At 41.5% G+C, this 19,691-nt stretch overlaps 1 protein-coding gene across 3 annotated transcripts in view; it reads right to left on the reverse strand.

Moving 5' to 3' along the window:
* Positions 1–11,989, reverse strand: part of BICD1 (BICD cargo adaptor 1) — a 244,173-nt gene extending 232,184 nt beyond the window's left edge. For 2 of the 3 annotated variants that reach the window (XM_013964126.2, XM_018048328.1), the window contains exon 1: positions 11,672–11,948. In XM_013964126.2, coding sequence (XP_013819580.1) covers positions 11,672–11,884 — 213 coding nt within the window. In that variant the 5' untranslated portion in view covers positions 11,885–11,948. Of the gene's footprint in view, positions 1–11,671 lie in introns of all 3 variants that reach the window. The other variant, XM_013964125.2, reaches the window with a different exon arrangement.

Here is a 19,691-nt window from a genome sequence, read left to right on the forward strand (position 1 = left end):
AAAGGTCCCATGTATATATCAGCATTAGCAGAAAGAATATCAGATTACGATTTAAAGGGGAGGAAAATGGCCATGTATGCCAGAAAGATAGTCTGTAAGACGACATTACTTTCAGCTCATCAAACAAAATCATGTACAAGATTAAATTTATCCTGTCTCCATCTAGTTACCTCACATCGAGATCAACTTCAAAAAATCTTCTAATACTATCTAGAGAATGGCAATCAGTGAGGCTTATCAACAAGGCACATTCATGTTATAAACCTTTTTCAATTTCAAAAAATTGATGGCTAAGAGCTCTTTAGCAGTGGCATTTGATTCCACATTAGTCTGCAGTGTGCCAGAGTAAAACAAAGACCCATCATTCTGAGCCTTCTATTTACAGACTCAGGCCAAACTGCAAAAAACATTCTTAAGGAAATTGCTACTGTTATTATGCACTGCGCATGAATGTAAACAGGTCTCTTTATTTCAACTCTAAATAGAAAGATAGAAACACAGCAGTTAAATATTACATTTTAGAGTTGTGCTATTTCTCCATAAAATAGTGTTTGAAAACACTAAGCATAACTAAAAGAACAGGTAAGAATAACCCCCGGAAGTTAAAGATCAACCCATCAAAGCAATTCTCTTAATAAATATTTATGAATTTTCAAAGAAATAGAGGAAAACAACAGAATGGAGAAGACTGGAGACTTCAAGAAGAAAATGGAGATACCGAGGGAACATTTCATGCAAAGATGGGCACAATCAAAGACAGAAATGGTAAGGACCTAACGAAAGCAGAAGAGATTAAGAAGAGGTGGCAAGAATATACAGAGGAACTATACAAAAAAGGTCTTAATGACCCATATTACCATAATGGTGTGGTCGCTCACCTAGAGCCAGATATCCTGGACTGTGAAGTCAAGTGGGCCTTAGGAAGCATCACTACAAACAGAGCTAGTGGAGGTGATGGAATTCCAGCTCAGCTATTTCAAATCCTAAAAGATGATGCTGTTACAGTGCTGCACTCAACATACCAGCAAATGTGGAAAAACTCAGCAGCGGCCACAGCACTGGAAAAGGTCAGTTTTCATTCCAATCGCAAAGAAGGGCAATGCCAAAGAATGTTCAAACTACAGTACAACTGTGCTCATTTCACATACTAGCAAGGTAATAGTCAATATCCTTCAAGCTAGGCTTCAACAGTACAAGAACCAAGAACTTCCAGTTGTACAAGGTGGATCATAGAGAAAGCAAGGGAATTTCAAAAACACATCTACTTCTGCTTCATTAACTACGCTAAAGCCTGTGACTGTGTGGATCACAACAAACTGGAAAGTCCTTAAAGAGATGAAAGTAGCAGACCACCTGACCTGCCTCCTGAGAAACCTGTGTGCAGGTCAAGAAGCAACAGAACCAGACATGGAACAACGGACTGGTTCCAAATTGGGAAAGGAGTATGTCAAGGCTGTGTATTTCACCCTGCTTATGTGACCCTTACATGCAGAGTACATCATGTGAAATGCTGGGCTGGATGAAGCACAAGGTGAAATCAAGATTACTGGGAGATTCAAAAGGGAGGGGATGTATGTATACCTATGGCTGATTCTTATTGAGGTCTGCCAGAAAACAACAAAATTCTGTAAAGCAATTATCCTTCAATTAAAAAAAAAAAAAAGATTGCTGGGAGAAATATCAACAATCTCAGATATGCAGATGATACTACCCTAATGGCAGACAGTGAAGGGGAACTAAAGAGCCTCTTGATGAAGGTGAAAGAGGAGAGTGAAAAACCTGGCTTAAAATTCAACATTCAAAAAAATTAAGATCATGGCATCTAGTCCCATCACTTCATGGCAAATAGATGGGGAAACAATGGAAACAGTGACAGACTTTATTTTCTTGGGCTCCAAAATCACTGCAGATGGTGACTACAATCACAAAATTAAAAGACGCTTGCTCCCTGGTGGCTCAGACAGTAAAATCGGCTGCCTACAATGTGGGAGACCTGGGTTCAATCCCTGGGTCAGGAAGATCCCCTGGAGAAGGAAATGGCAACCCACTCCAGTACTCCTGCCTGGAAAATTCCATTGATGGAGGAGTCTGGTGGGCTATAGTCCATGGGGTCACAAAGAGTCAGACATGACTGAGCAATTTCACTTTCACTGGAAAAAAAGCTATGACAAATCTACACAGTGTATTGAAAAGCAGAGACATCACCCTGCCGACGAAGGTCTGTACAGACATAGCTATGGTCTTTCTAGTAGTCATATATGGATGTGAGAGTTAGACCATAAAGAAGGCTGAGGGCCGAAGAATTGATACTTTTGATTTGTGGTGTTGGAGAAGACTCTTTGAGAGTCTCTTGAACTGCAAAGTGATCAAACTAGTCAATCCTAAATGAAATCAACCCTGAATATTCATTGGAAGGACTGATGCTGAAGCTCCAATACTTTGGCCACTTGAAGCAAAGAGCCAATTCATTGGAAAAGACCCTGATGCTGGGAAAGATTGAGGGCAGGAAAAGGGGATGACAGGATGAGGTGGTTGGATGGCATCACCAACTGAATGGACATGAGTTTGGGCAAACTCCAGGAGACAGTGAACGACAGGGAAGCCTGGCATGCTGTAGTCTATGGAATCGCAGAGTTGGACACAACTTAGTGACTGAACAACAACAAAATTTATAACAGAGCAAAAAAAACAGACACAACAAAGGAGACAAACAACTTTTAAAAGAAATTTCATACAAAAGGAGACAAATAACTTTTAAAAAAAAACTTTAAAGAACCCTGAAAGATCAGAAATTATACACTTTTAGCACACTTCTTCACTGTCTGATGCAATTAAGTTTCTGATGATGTTTGTTGGTTTCTCATGTCTTCACTTACAGAAAAAAAGGCTTTCCTGTGTCTTCATTTATAGAAATTAAAGAAGTAAAAACACGCGTGACTTAGGTCTACGTACTAGCTTATAACTTTCCAGTTTTTCTTACTAAACACTCACATTTCTACAGAGTCACTTACTCCTAGAGTTGGAAGTTTCTAGGAGAGAGGCTATCAGCCCTGGCTGCACCCATGAGGGGAGTGGGGTTACCATGCTGAAGCCCCACTCTACCTCCAATGACTGAACTGTCTCAGATGGGGTCCAGGCAGCAGTAGCTTTACAAATCCCCTGCCAACTGATCCTAGTGAGTAGTCTGTCACCTCTTCAAAAAGAAGACCACAGGGGGTATCCAGGCTCTGTACAAACACTTCCAATGTTGAGCTCCAAAATCTTATATGAAGAATCTAAAGACAATATACTACTTTATAGATGGTCATTTTTCAAATGAATGTTTCTAATTTTCCTTTTTTCACTGAGGTATCATTGATTTACAATATTATATCAGTTCTCAGATATATAACATAATGAATCAAATTTTTTATATATTATACTCCACTTAAAGTGATTATAAAATATTGGCTATAGTTGTTGCTGTTTGCAACAACATGGATGGACCTGAAGGGTATTATGCTTAGTGAAATGTCAGAGATGGGACTTCCCTGGTGGTCCAGTGGTTAAGACTTTGCTCTTCCACTTCACGGGGCTTGGGTTCAATCTCTGGTCAGGGAACTAAGATCTCGCATGCCACATGGCATGCCCTATGTTGTACAATATATCCTTGAAGCTTATTTATTTAATACATAATAGTCTGTATTTCTTAATCCCCTATCCTTGTCCTGCCCCTCTCCACTGGTAACCCCTAGTTTGTTTTCTATATCTGGGAGCTTGTTTCTGTTTTGATTCATTCATTTATTTTTTAGATCCCATATTCAAGTGATAATGGGCTTCCCAGGTAGCTTAGTGATAAAGAATCTGCCTGCAGTGCAGGAGCCATAGGAGATACAGGTTTGATCCCTGGGTCGGGAAAATCTCCTGGAGGAGGGCATGGCAACCCGCTCCAGTATTCTTGCCTAGAGAATCTCATGGACAGAGGAACCTGTGGGCTACAGTCCATAGTCACAAAGAGTCAGACATGACTGAAGCAACTAAGCATGCACACGTATGTGATAACACTCAGTCTTTGTCTTCCTCTTTTTTTTTTCTTTTGGCCATGCCATGTGGCATGTGAGATCTTAGTTCCCTCACCAGGGATTGAACCCAAGCCCCCTGAAGTGGAAGAGCAAAGTCTTAACCACTGAACCACCAGGGAAGTCCCATCTCTGTCTGACATTTCACTAAGCGTAATACCCTTCAGGTCCATCCATGTTGTTGCAAACAGCAAAATTTTTCATCCTTTTTATGGCTAAGTAGTATTCCATTGTACCACATCTTCTTTATATGAACGGCTGATTTTACAGGGCACAATGACCCACCATTTCCCCTAACAACTACCAGCAGAGTTCCACAATCTTTGTACTTGTCCCTTTTCCTAAAATTCACTTCCCTCAATCTCTACCTGACTGGCTCATTCTACTCACTCAGATCTGGGCTCAGATGTCGTCCCTGGGAGAGGTTTTTCCTGATCATGTTTTCCCCAGCAAGCCTTCATCTCTTCACTCATGGCACTTCTCACATCTGTGTGTGCGCGCTTGCTGACTCCCCATAAGCTTCATTCAGGGAGTCCCATCTTGCTATCTTCAGAAAGCAGCACAGTGCTGCCAACATAGTAGCCACGGAGTAAAAATTTTTAAATGAATTAATGAAATAGAACAAGAAGTAATGGACATGCCTCTGATGAAGCCTGTGTTTTTTAAAAAAGAAGTAATGGACAATCTAAAGAAAAAAAAATCCAGTTGGTACAAAATGTAAAATAGTTGACAATGTAGATTATAAAATACTAGGCCAATAAAAATTATGGATGGTTTTAATTTTCTTCATGCTTTTGTGTACTTTATTGTCTTCAACAAAAGTAAATTATATTTATAATTATAACCAATGTAGTATTATAATAAAAGTAATTTTTTTCTGAAAAGTTAAAAACAAAAAAACCCTCAAGTATTACAGGGCAAAGATGGGATCACGTAATGAGTCCCAGGTGCTTCTGCATCATCTTGGCTTCTCCCCAGGACCCAGCATGGACAGGATGTGGCCATACTGCAGGATGCAGGACCAGCTCTTGCTGGCCCTGGAAACCAGCCACCTATTATGGTGATCCATGTAGCTCCAACACCAACCAAGAAGACAAGGAATCAAAATCACTGCTAATTCACCCAGGAAACTTTCCATCATTTCCTTTGGTATTATCACACAGGCCTGTCATAGGGCAACCCAACAAATTCCACCAGTTTCTATGACACACACACACATGTTTTCTCTGTCACAGACCACCCAGGCTATCCTTAGGGCCAACTCTGGTCACCTCCCCACCCCTCTAGCCTCCAGTGCCAACCACACTCCCTGAGGCTCTCTGGTTTTCTTCCCGAATCAGTCCCATTTGCTTCACACTTGAAACATCAGTGCCTTAAAAATACAGTCCTGCCCTAGAAATACTTCATTTTAAAAGGATATGCTATTAAATTTAAATGTCAGGCTACAAAGTAATATGTATGACATTATTCCATTTTAATAAAAACAAAAGAACAAAAAACTTGCATGCGGATTCACATGTTTAAAGATATTTAAAACAAGTATAAGAGAATACTCACTAAAGTGCTAACACAGAGACAGAACTGGGAGGAAAGGAAGGGGAAACTACTTAACTGTGTACACTTTTACTTGACTAGGATCATTGCCACAAATGGTCATAATTATACAACTATAATTCTTAAACAGCAGTCAAACTCTTATGGCCAAAAAAAGAAAAAGTGCTAATGCACTCAAGTCAGTGAGGGTTGGGGTGCTATTGCTCCTACCACCCCTAACCCACGAGGTCTGCAAGGGCTGGTTTTCCTCCCTGGGCCAGCCCAGCTTCTTGCCCCTGTTTATGAGTTGGCACATCTCCTAATTCAAAATGCAATAAGAGTAACTGGTGAAAACATTGTTAAATTATTTGTATATTCCATATTCTGGAAATTAGGACTGAATAAAATGACAACCAACTGCACAAATTATTCATTTGTTTTATTAAACTAAGAGTTGAGTATTTTAATTTATCAAGCAACTTATGCCTCCCCTCAAGGAAAACATGAATTTTAAAAACTCATATAACCCAGGCATCAACTTTGCCCTCTAAAACTTTCCCCCTAGAACCTTCCTTTGTGAATGAAACCACCTTCCAATCCATCCTGGTAATCTCACACCTACTCTCTTCTTCACTTTCCACAACCAGTCACATCCAACACCACCTTCCACCCTACACCCCCTAAACAGCCCTCAGGTTTGTCCCCCCTCACACCACCACCCCTACTGCCTCTGCAGTTCCAACCCACCCTCTATGACCAACACCATGACATTCTTAACCACATGCTGACTCAGGTGTTGGAGCTTCTCAGGTAATAAGTGCGAAGAAAGTGGTTTCTTCCTGAACCAGGTTTCACCACTTCACTTTGTGGCCTTGGGGAGGACCCTTAGCTTCCCAAAGACTAGGTTTTCTCTTTTGTATGATACAAGCCATATCTATGGAGAAGGCAATGGCACCCCACGCCAGTGCTCTTGCCTGGAAAATCCCATGGACAGAGGAGCCTGGTAGGCTGCAGTCCATGGGGTCGCTGGGAGTCGGGCACGACTGAGAGACTTCCCTTTCACTTTTCACATTTCATGCATTGGAGAAGGAAATGGCAACCCACTCCAGTGTTCTTGCCTGGAGAATCCCAGGGACAGAGGAGCCTGGTGGGCTGCTGTCTATGGGGTCGCACAGAGTTGGACACGACTGAAGTGACTTAGCAGCAGCAGCAGCCATATCTGTTTTGTAAAAGGATTGCTGTAAGAATTATAGATAAGGCATGCAAAGTGCCTAGTCCTAAATGGGGCTGTATACATAGTTCAAGCCTTTATTACTTTAATCATTTTCTTATCTGTTAAAAAAAAAGGCAATAAACCTCTGAGTTACGTTGAAGATTAAATAAGATGTAAGGCACCGAACAGTTATTGTTTCCTTTCATTTCCTTTTAATGGTTCCTCATCTCCAAGACAAAATACAGTCATTGATACTTTCCCAATTTCATTTTCTGCCACTTCTCCTTCAGCATAGTGAATTATTTAACAGTCAGACTCTGCACCTCTTTATACTCTCCTCTCCTTCAAAGCCATGTTTACAGGTAATATCTTAGGTGTGGGAAAGTCCTTTACTATGTATTTCAACATGCAAGCTAATTATCGTATTTTCAAATTTGGAATGCAATATCCATACAGTACAAGCATATTTAAGGGGAAGACAGGGGAGAATATTTGCAAGTATTAAATTTTGAAAGCCATCTTCAAATCATGGCTGCTGTACATGTTCATGCAAATATAATTAATGTGATGAGAGACGATAAAATTTTGCTAAGTGGTATCTGAGAAATAACTTCGCTAGAGACGAAATTTTGAGTTGAAATAAAAAGAAAAATATGGTGCAAGTTAGAGAAAAAGTGAAAGTTGCTCAGTCGTGTCCGACTCTTTGCAACCCCGTGGACTATACAGTCCATGAATTCTCCAGGCCAGAATACTGGAGTGGGTAGCCCTTCCCTTCTTCAGGGGCTCTTCCCAATCCAGGGATAGAACCCAGATCTCCCATATTACAGGAGGATTCTTTACCAGGTGAGCCACAAGGGAAGCCCACAAGTTAGAGAAACTAGGTAAAATAAAAAAGAAGAAGAAATATGATTGAAAGTGTGGTTATGTTTGCTTGTTGAGGTTGCTTTCCAGAAGTATACATCCACATACTTTAGATGTTTTCATTAACTTGATAATAAATGCAGCAGTAAGTATAACATTTCTTCTTTAAAAACAATAAAACTACTAGCTTAGATAAATAAATTATATACTTTCTCTATGTTTCTTCATAGACTGGAAAATAAATCTGGATTTTTCCACCCATATGATCTTATGATTTAGAATTTACAAAGAGAAAAGAAACTAACAATCTTTCTAAGCATAAGAGGGGGAAAAAATGAGTTCTGTTTACAGCTGAACTCAGGTACTTAAATGACTTTCATCAGGTCCCTAATATGACAATCTCTAAAAACATGTAAGTTCAGTGTTTATTTCTTGGACGATTTAATTAGAATCCTGAAAAAGCGTCAAGTTGGCTATAAGAGGAAAAACTGCTCTGTGTCCTCAAAGTGCTCCCTCAGCACGGGGTATCTACCCTTAGCGTCAGGCTGACAAAACAAGGAAATGAGGTAAAGATTCTTAGTAGAGAGTGCACTGTAACCTAGCTGCAAAACTTTTCTAAAGTTGTCACATGGATGTTTTCTAAAATGCCACCAGGAATGCTGAATCATTCCTTTTGAAGAGGATCTTTTAAAACTTCTCTACATTTAAAAAAAAAACTTCTCTAGATTTTAAACATTTTTAAAGCCAAAAAACAAACAAAACTCTTAAAAGTTAAATTTTAGGTTTTTTTTTTTAATGAATGTTTAATTTTCAAATTATTTTAGAACCATGACTCTTCTTCAGATACTATTTTGGCCTGGGTGACAGGCACAGTGCTCATTTACACACATCCCAAAATTACAACCAGCCAGGCCCTCAGGCCACTGAAAAGCAAGCATTATCCGTGAAATCATAAAGCCATGGTCAAGTATTTTAGTGGACATGTATTTTGTCCAGCTCTCCAAAGATAATGAAAAGGAGAGCAGTATGATGATGTCAGAAGTCATTCTTTTGTCGCAGCATTAGTACTCTTTTTTCTTCAAGTATGTTCTTTTGTAACTACAATAGTCACGTAGGCACCGGGCAGAGCCCTAATGTTATGAAGCCAAGACAAAGAGCATTCCAGGCTTAGGAAAGAACGTAACCAGATAACAACTAATGAATGAATCGCTTTGATTCTGCACATCTTCAGCGATACTGCTCACTTGCATTACAGTCAGAACTGTACCCAGCCTGGGAAAGGGGGGCAGCAGCATTGCTGGTGCTGACTCTAGAAAACAACATGGCCTGTAGGGACGAGCCATGCCGCGACACTGCAAATTACTAATGTCCAACTTGAACTCCGCGCAGTATTTTTCTGTCGACTGGTCCAGTTACTTTTAAATAGATTATATCTGTTGAAACAGCTTGGAAATAAACCAAAGATTTTATACTTGGCTTTATAGTTTAGTGCAGCAACATCATTTCCTATTTATACCTTCAAACGAACAAAACTTCCTTTTGAGAAATCAGAGCACTAACAATATGTGGTTTTCAAAAATGGCTTCCATGTGATATCACTGCAATATTTTAGTTTCCACAATTATTTTACATTTACTTTTCATACAGGAAATATTATTGAGACTGATTTAGCTCATTTAAATAATACTCCCACCTAAAGGATACATCATGTTTAAAGGGTCAAAATAACAGGTCTCACTATCAAATATAATGATTAATTTTATTACCCTAAAATATACTTTTATATAATTGTATAAGCCAGTTCACTGGGAACTTTCAATTACATTTATGCTAAATGCAAACTCAAAATACACATGTAAACAAGTATCATTTGCTGAAAATAATTTTAATAAAGTTTTGTTAATCTCCTGATATACAGAACAAAATACACTTCAATTTTTGTAGAAAAAAATTGTAATTGGTATTTTCATTATTCTATATTAGGAAAAATGTCACACTATTCTTATAAAACATTTTTTCTCATTTTTCCTATGATGCTGATGAGGGTAATACAGGTAGCTTTTAACACTAGTCACTTCGTATACTTCCTCATTTTCTTAGTCTTTCTCTGACACTAACCAATACGGACTGGTGAATGCTTGATAAAGTATATATTCTTCCAGTATAAATTTATTCTTTCATAAAATATTTACTGTACACTCACTATGTGGTGGGCTTTGTGTTAAAGACTTTGGATGCAATATTAATTAAGACAGATTCCTTGCCTAGAGAACACACGGTCTAGTAAAGGCAGAGGACAATTGCATTAAAGTTTATTATATACGGTGAATGCAATGACACAGAAAAACCCTAGTAAGGTTATTTGAATCAAGCAGGAAAGCTAGTTAACAGTTGTATTCCATTTCATTAAGTCTACCATCTTTATCAAAGAGGTGATGGCTTAACATTGCCTGGTTTGCACTTCCTTGTCTTGGTAAAACAGTGTTGATAAGTGTAGACAACATCAAAACACCTCTGAAAATTACATTCACCATCCTGTTTCCTGACTTCACCAGGTTTAGCATTATTGAATTTAAACGTATCAGGTAAAGACCTAATATAAGTTGGAAAATACCATTAAATCTAGTTGTAGTTAAGAACAGACACATACTTGGTAAAAACAAAAACAAAAGACAAAACCAAAAGAACGTAAACTAGAAATTTACAGCCTAACACACAAAAAATCAGATTTCCAATTGCGGTTTTTACCATATATTTATTTTTTTGACATTTTGGCATAAGAATAAAAATAATATATATCTGAAAGTATAAATGTTTTCCATATTATGTATTAAATTAGAAGGCAGGTTGATTAGATATGTCATAGATCACGCTTACAAAATAAGACAGCCCCTGAGAAACTGTTTGAGTACATTATAAGAAAAACATGTCTGATTAACATTATATACCAGATTAGAATTAACATTTTAAATGCCAATGGGCACATAAAAATAAAGACGTGCCACACAGAAAAGCAGTGTGTACATTTTCATTTATGCTACACATAGTACCTCAGGAATTGGGTAAAACAGACTGAATTTCTTCAACAATATGTATATTCCTCTAGTCTTTTGATAGGAAATCAAAGTATATTCACTACATATTTTTTTCCAAACATTAGCTCGTCTTTAAAAGAAACCAATACTAAAAGATTAAAGAGGACAACTGTTATATATACATGGTCCATTTGTGACATTCTGGTTTTATATAGAGAGTCATTTAAAACAGAAGAGCCTTATTTGAAATGCACCGCAGCTCATGCATTTGATATATGCCATTCTTTCAGACCATCTGTAGGGGAGTTAATTTTCCCTGGTCAGGGTGACCTTATAAGACTTTGGGTATGGCCCATCCTCACTCAGAGGGGAAACTGAGGCAGCAGCAATCCCCAGCAGTAGAGTTGTTTTTCTCCTGCAGCCAGACAAGAATAACTAAAGCCAAGGAGAAAGAGTGCTCACTCTTTTTCAAATGGGATTGGCGGGGAATTCTCTTAATAACAGTTTCCAATCTTATCAAGGAGTGGTTACACTCAGCAGAAGGCTGAGGTTCTACATCCTTTGAAACTGTGGCTCCTCAACACAAACCTACACAAAGCCTTTGTGGATTATGGGACTGTCACTGAAACCTGAGCTTGATGTAACAGCAGTTTTGAGAAGTTTGATTTATGCATTCCGACCCGGCTGAATGTCGCCTCCGAGTGCTGAGACTTGAGGACTCTTAGGAATCTCCCTCCCCCACAGGCCAAACAGCCATTGCCTCCAAATTCCAGATTATACATTCATTTCCTGGGCAATTTCCCTCTTGGGGCTAAAACAATGGACTCTTTCAATCTTCTCTTATCTACAAGGGTTCTAAGTGAAGAAACAGTCCTTTCAATAGTAAGCTTCCCGACTACTTTATAAATGATGAGTGGGCGCCGAGGGTGGGGGGACCAGGCCGAGCGGGCAAGAGGTGACAGGCAACTCACCTCTTTCAGCTGCTCCAGCTCCTGTTTGAGGCTGTCGTATTCAGCCTCCAGCTCATCATACTGCTGTTTGAGGGTCAGCTTCTCTTCCAGTACCACCAGTCCGTATTCGGCCGCCTGGATCTTTTCGTGGGTGGTCTCCGTGAGCTCCTTGGTCAGCCTCTCTATCTCGGTCTTATAATGGTCCACAGTCTGCAATACCTCTTCCGCGGCCATAGCCCCGGTGGATGGAGGTAGGAGGGGGTAACCGGGTGGAGGAGATGGATGCAAAGCAGGCGGGGGAAGGGAGAAGGAACTAAAGAGGGAAGGATGAAAATGGGAAAAGAATTGCCTCTCCGGCAGCCGCAGCTACACTTCCCGAGAACCCGGCGAGAAACGCAACATGGAGAATGCAGGGGAGAGGATCAACGGCGAGGTGGCAGCTGCTGCGGCATGTGTCCTCCGGGCCGGACCCTGCCTGCGGTCAGCAGCGGGGAGGCATGGTCCAGCTGCGGCGGCCGGGGGCGGCAAGGGGCTCCGATTCTGCTTATTCAGAGGCGCGCGGCCGCCATGTCTCGGGGCAGCGTCACTGCAGTCTCCCCAGGTCCCGCGCTCCGGCTCGCCGCGCCCGCCCGCTCCACCTGCTCCCTCCGGCCGCGCCGCAGCCGGTGCGGAATGATGCAGCGTCGGCCCGCTCCCTCCCTGCGTGCTGGCCGGGGCTCCGAGCGGGAGGCGGGGAGGCGGACGGAGTCGGCGCGGGGGGAGGGGGAGGGACCAGACGGAAACCTCCGGAGGCGCCTCCCGCCGGTCCGCACCGCGGGTGTCGGGGGTGAGGCTGAGAAGGCTGGACGCGTGCGGGGTGGGACGCCAGCCCGGCCTGGCCCTGCCCGCCCGGCTGGCCGCCGGATGGGTGTCGAGGCCCCGGAGGGTGGCTTAGGCTCCTGGCTCTCGCTGAGACGTGAGCCCAAGCTCAGGAAGCTGCCTGGAATCGGTGCCTTCCTCGAAGAGAAGCAAACGGTAACTAGCGCGCTCGTGCCCGGGGCCCGAGCATTCTCTTTCAGACCCCCTGGTCTCGCAGCACCCTTCCCGGTCTTCTGCACCCAAACGCTGTGCTTCCAAAGCCTTCTAGGAGCCCCCCGCCCCACCGACACACACACACATACACACACACAAGGTTCCTGCTTCCGCCCCTTCCGCCTCCTTCGTCTCCCCTTCTGCCCGTTCCTTTCCCTATCCTTCACCTCTGCTCTCTCCAAATAACCTTACTGTCTCAGGACAGCCTTTGCTAAAGATTGTTTGCCCTCACCCAAGCCTTCTGTGTCCAGTTTATCACATCACTGCTTAGAAAAAGATCTATAATGTAGGCCTCTGGGTACTATTATTTCTTGCCCCAGTAGTTCTACTTCACGGATTCTTCAATAAAGGAAAACTGCATGAAATTCCCTCTATATAGTATCAACAGTACCCTACAATAAATAGTCTTAAAAAGAGCTAATAGTTCTGGAGACCATGTGCCAAGCATTCTCCTAAGTATGGTACATGCAATCTCCCCCATCCTAACAGCAGCTCTGAGGTCTGGACCATTACAGTTCACAGGTGATGAAAGAAAGGCACAGGGAATTTGAGTGATTGGCCCAAAGTCAGGCAACTCTTAACTGATGAAGCCAAAATTTAATCATAACTCTAGAGCTGTAACCTGAATCATTATGTTTGTTCACTTTCACTCGTTACTAATGCAAAACCAACAACTATATATTACATGCTCATAAAATGACCACTGTAATCAACATGAGTGATAATGAAGAGTCACAAAAGGAAATGAAGGCAAGGTCAGAGTGAAAGAGAATAGAGAATGAAGAAGAAATGGGAATTGAGAACAACCAAGAAGAAAGGCAGCAATATGAACAGAAAATGAGCTATTTCTGTGTAACTAGTAGATTGTGGAGGCGCTTCCCAGGTGGAGCTAGTGGTAAAGAACCTGCCTGCCAGTGCAGGAGATGTGGCAATAAAAGACGTGGGTTCGATACCTGGGTCAGGAAGATTCCCTGGAGAATGAAACGGCAACCCAATCCAATATTCTTGCCTGGAGAATTCCATGGACAGAGGAGCCTGGCAGGCTACAGTCCTTATGGTTGAAAAGAGTCCTACAGGATTGAAGTGACTTAGCATGCAGTAGGCTATGGAGTCAATAGATCAAGGACCTGACCAGTTTCTTCCCTCTCTCCTGGTGACACTTACTGCAGAGTTGTTTCTAAGTGGCCAAGAGGTGTTCAAATACACACACACACACACACGCTGCTCTTTAAGCAGGACTCTCCCGTCATTGTATACAAGGTGAAGGGAAAAAAGCGGTTGATGGTGTGGGAGGAGGAGCAAATGACAATGTCCTTATAAAGCCTTAATTAACAGGTTCTCTGGATGTGATTCTTCAAAACTAGACCAAAACAAGAGATTCCTTCCACATGCTCACAGTTACAAGATATTCTCTAGTGATTATCTGATCAAGAAAGGAGAGAAGAGAAGGCAAGGGCAGGAGAGGAGGAAAGGGAAGGGAAAGGAAAAAGAAAACACATGAAATTTGTTTTGGATTTGGATCACCATAAATTCTATTCCAGCTTTGCAGCCTTGATCTCACTGCAGTTAAGAAGCCCATCCCCACCCCATGTGCTCCTGTAGTGCGCAGTCTCTGTGACAATGATGAATGTCCATGAACTGCTGAAGAAAAGGAGAGGAAACCTGTAATTGCAGTTAGCTAAACTGCCTTCTTCCCAAAGTATAAGCACAGCTCTTCAAAGGGATCACAACACCTAGGGTAGATTGCTGTGTCTCTTTTTCCTCTGGACAGAACAAAGAATGGAGTCTTCTTCTGTAACTTTCCTAAGTTTCCATTCCACCCATTGCCTATGCCCCATTTTCCTGATTGATACAGTTTTGTTAATATATTCAGCCTGACTTCATTAAGACATGTATACTAGTTTAATAGTTTAAGATTTGATTACAACTTTTATCCTTTCTAAGTCAGTATTTAACTTGAAAAAGTAAGCATTTCCTTATACATCATACTCTTCAGTATTGCAGTTGTATTTCTCTCTTTCTTCATATATGTGTCATAGTGAAAGAAAGTGAAGTCGTTCAGTCATGTCTGACTCTTTGCGACCCCATGGACTGTAGCCTACCAGGCCCCTCCATCCATGGGATTTTCCAGGCAAGAATACTGGAGTGGGTTACCATTTCTGTCTCCCATATCATATATACATGCATACATATATATATGTATATATAAATCAATGTCAGGTACCCAGAAAATAATTTCTTAAATCATTTGTAGAAGCACAGTTCCCTCATATTTATCTTTGCAGCCTCCAATCATTTATGATACTTTCTAACAAATATATTTTTAAAAATTGTGTTTTTGTGGTCTAGTACCTCAAACCAGAGCTTCCCAGGTGGCTCAGTGGCAAAGAATTTGCCTGCCAAACAGGAGACATGGTTTTGATCCTTGGGTTGGGAAGACCCCCTGGAGAAGGAAATGGCAGCCCACTCCAGTATTTTTCCTTGGGAAATCCCATGGACAGAGGAGCCTGGCATGACTTTGCAACTAAACTGCCACCACCACCACCTCAAACCAACCTTTCACCAACTTTGTCAGCATGAATATTGGTTTCTCTTGCTCTCATTCATTCATTCAGTGATTAAACCAACGTTTATTAAGTACTCATTGTGTCCAAGGTACAACAGTTAAGCCTTATGAAATCAGTGACCAATAAGATGTCAATGCTCAAATATCCCTGACTCACAGAGTTTATGTTCTGGGAGGGACAGAGAAAGAATAACGTAAATTAAAAAACAGCAACAACAGAAGGAAATTAATACAATAATTCCAAATTTTGACATTGACAGGCTGCTGCTGCTAAGTCACTTCAGTCGTGTCCGATTCTGTGAGACCCCATAGACAGCAGCCCAACCAGGCTGCCCCGTCTCTGGGGTTCTCCAGGCAAGAACACTGGAGTGGGTTGCCATTTCCTTCTCCAATGCATGAAAGTGAAAAGTGAAAGTTGCTCAGTCATGTCAGACTCTTAGCAACCCCATGGACTGCAGCCTACCCAGGCTCCTCCGTCCATGGGATTTTCCAGGCAAGAGTACTGGAGTGGGGTGCCATTGCCTTCCCCTATTGACAGGCAGAATACAGCATAAATGGTTAAGAGCACAAGCTGGTTGGCTTGGGGCAAAACCCAAATTCGCCACTTACTCATTATTGTGCCTCAGTTCCCTCATCCTTAAAGAGGGAATAATAAATTAATCAACTAGTGAGATTGCTGTGAATAGTATTTGATACCTAATATGCAGCATATGGGCTTCCCTGATGGCTCAGACAGTAAAGAATTTGCCTGCAATGCCGGAGACCCAGATTCAATCCCTGGGATGGGAAGATGCCCTAGAAAAGAGAATGGCAACCCACTCCAGTATTCTTACCTGGAGAATTCCATGGACAGAGGAGCCTGGTGGGTTGTACAGTCCACACTGACACAAAGAGTTGGACACAACTGAGCAACTAACACTTTCTGCTTTCAAGCAGCATATGTGTGCTTGTTTCTTTAAATTTTTGAAGAAAAATATGGATAAAATTGGAGTTTCCCAGGTGGCACAGTGGTAACGAATCCGCCTGCCAATACAGGAGACAAGGGTGTGATCCCTGGGTCAGGAAGATGCTCTAAAGGAGGAAATGGCAATCCACTCACTCCTGTGTTCTTGCTTGGAAAATTCCACGGACAAGAGGAGCCTGGAGGGCTACAGTCCACGGGGTCGCAAAGAGTCAGACACGACTGAGCATACACATAAGGATAAAACTGAGATAGAAAAAATAAATAACAGGATAATCAATGGAGATCTCTCTGAAGAAGTGATTTTATCTTAGTATCTATGGAACATGAAGTAATTAGATATGGAAAATGCAGGGGAAGACCTTTCCAGGGAGTGGGAACAGCATGTGTAAAAATCTAAGGCACAAAATAACTTGGTGAGTGCAAAGAATAAAAATCAGAGGCTGAAGCTGATTAAGCAAAGGGGACATGGTTTAAGACTACGCTAGAGAGACAGGCAACACTGGAACATACTCGGAAATCATGCCTACCTTGCAGATTAGGATAGGGAGTTTGGCTGTTGCCCACCTGAAACTAATACAATGTTCTATGTCAATTATATCTCAATTAGAAAAATAGAGTGGTGTTTCAAAGTATAAATGTTCACACAGTAAATTTTCCAAGGGAAATGAGTTTCAGACCACAGAAACAAGAAGAGACAAGATAGTTCTGTTTAGCTCCTCAATATGAACTAGAAAATTTGTTAAAAAGCCCTACTAACTCAACCTGGGCTTCCCAGGTGGCACTAGTGGTAAAGAACCCATCTGCTGATGCAGGTAGACATAAGAGACGCAGGTGCAATCCCTGGGTTGACAAGATCCGCTAGAGAAGAACACAGCAACCCACTCCAGTATTCTTGCCTGGAGAATCGCAGGGATGCGGGGAGCTTGGTGAGCTGCCGTCTATGGGGTCGCACAGAGTCGGACATGACTGAAGCGACTTAGCAGCAGCAGCAGCAGAAAGAAGGGCAGAGGGAGTGGGTTGCCATGTCCTTCTCCAATGCATAAAAGTGAAAAGTGAAAGTGAAGTCGCTCAGTCATGTCTGACTCTTCGCGACCCCATGGCCTGCAGCCTACCATGCTCCTCCGTCCATGGGATTTTCCAGGCAAGAGTACTGGAGTGGGTTGCCATTGCCTTCTCCACCCTTCTTCCTAATCCCCCTCAATGACGTCTGAAACTTCTTTGGTAATAAAAAAAAGAAGTCTATTATCTCATAATTAGAAGTACATTTTTAAAAAATGCAAAAAGTTACTAAACTTACAGTTATAATTGCTTTTTTCCCCCTGATTCTGATAGTTACACCAAAGAAGTAACAGAATGGTTGAAAAGGAGGAGGCTAGGAACACTGTTAAGACAAATATCATTTGTGCCTAGGGCAACTCTTCAGGGCTTCCCTGGTAGCTCAGCTGGTAAAGAATCCACCTGCAATGCAGGAGACTCCAGTTCGATTCCTGGGTCGGGAAGATCTGCTGGAGAAAGGATAGGCTACCCACTCTAGTATTCTTGGGCTTCCCTTGTGGCTCAGAATCTGGTAAAGAATTCTGCCTGCAATGCAGGATACTGCAGTTCAGTCCCTGGGTTGGGAAGATGCCCTGAAGAAGGGAAAGGCTACCCACTCCAATGTTCTGCCGGGAGAATTCCATGGACTGTATAGTCCAAGGTGTTGCAAAGAGTTGGACACGACTGAGCGACTTTCATTTCACAACTCTTCAAGATTTGAGTAGAATTCCTTAAATGCTTCTTTTTATTAACATATGTTCTTTTCTCTTGGTTTTTGGTGGCCTCAGAATTTATACAGAGATCCCAAATCTGTTCAGAAGCTTTCCTTTGCCTAACAGTCAAAAAAAAAAAAAAAAAAAAGAATAAGAAATTTGGGTTTTAGTCTCAGTGCAGTGGGATATTATTGGTTATTCAGCCAGGAATGAAATTATTTGATTTGTATCTTAAGAATATCACTACTATGCACAAAAAAGTTTGGAGGAGATAGAAGTAGGGTCACTAGTTAGGAAGCTGTTGAAATTGTCCCAGAGGAAAAAAAATGGTGGCCTGAATTAAGGTGGTGGCAGTAGAAAAAAGAAGTGGATGCATTCAGAATACACTGGGAGAGGGGATGGAAAAAGTCTCAAGACTTGGTTGGAGATTAGATATAGGATGGAGAAAGGAGAAAAAGGAACCATTAATAAATTCTAATTTCCTGACTTGGGCAGTCAGGACAATGGTTTGCATTAGTTTGGAAGGCTGGGGCAGGGGAGTTGCTGGAGATTAAGAGCTCTTCTTTGGACATATTAAGTTCAAGACACTTTTGAGACATTTGAATAGAAATATTTAGTAGATAATTGGATGTAAGACCAGATTTAAGAAAGACTTCTCGGGAGATACAAAAAATTCTCCTCTGAAAAATCACTAGTATTAAATGGTATTTAAAGCAAAGAAAATGAATGGGATTACCTAGTAAAAGAATGTAAACAGAGAAGAGAAGGGATCCAGGACCTATCCCTAAGGAACCCCTAGTAAATGTTGAGTTGGAAGAGGAAAAGCCTGCAGAGAGGGGACCACTCAGTGTAGTAGGAGGGAAACCAGAAGAGAAAGATCTGAAAGGAACAATAGACGTGTACACAGAAATGTTACTGAATTTGGCAACACAAAGGTAAGTACCCTTTTTTTTCCTTTAATTTCTTTCTCTTTTTTTGGTGGGAGGGAGTGTAATACACTTTATTTATTTATTTTTAATTGAAGTATCAGTTCAGTTCAGTTCAGTCGCTCAGTCGTGTCCAACTCTTGGCAACCCCATGAACCATAGCAACAGGCCTCCCTGTCCATCACCAACTCCCAGAGCTTACCCAAACTCATGTTCATTGAGTCGGTGATGCCATCTAAACATCTCATCCTGTCGTCCCCTTCTCCTCCTGCCTTCAATCTTTCCCAACATTGGGGTCTTTTCAAATGAGTCAGCTCTTCACATCAGGTGGCCAAAATACTGGAGTTTCAGCTTTAACATCATTCCTTCCAATGAACACCCAGGACCGATTTCCCTGAGGATTGACTCGTTGGATCTCCTTGCAGTCCAAGGGACTCTCAAGAGTCTTCTCCAACACCACAGTTCAGAAGCATCAATTTTTCTGTGCTCAGCCCTCTTTATAGTCCAATTCTCACATCCAGACATGACCAATGGAAAAACCATAGCCTTAACTAGACTGACCTTTGTTGACAAGTATAGTTGATTTAAAATATTGTGTTAGTTTCAGATATATACCAAAATGATTCAGCTATATGTATATTTTTTCAGATTCTTTCCCATTATAGGTTATTATAAGATACCGAATATAGTTCCCTGTGCTATACAGTAAATTCTTGTTTTTTATATATAATAATGTGTATCTGTTAATCCCATATTCCTAATTGAT

This window comes from Capra hircus, chromosome 5 (assembly GCF_001704415.2).
Source record: "Capra hircus breed San Clemente chromosome 5, ASM170441v1, whole genome shotgun sequence".
NCBI lineage: Eukaryota > Metazoa > Chordata > Mammalia > Artiodactyla > Bovidae > Capra > Capra hircus.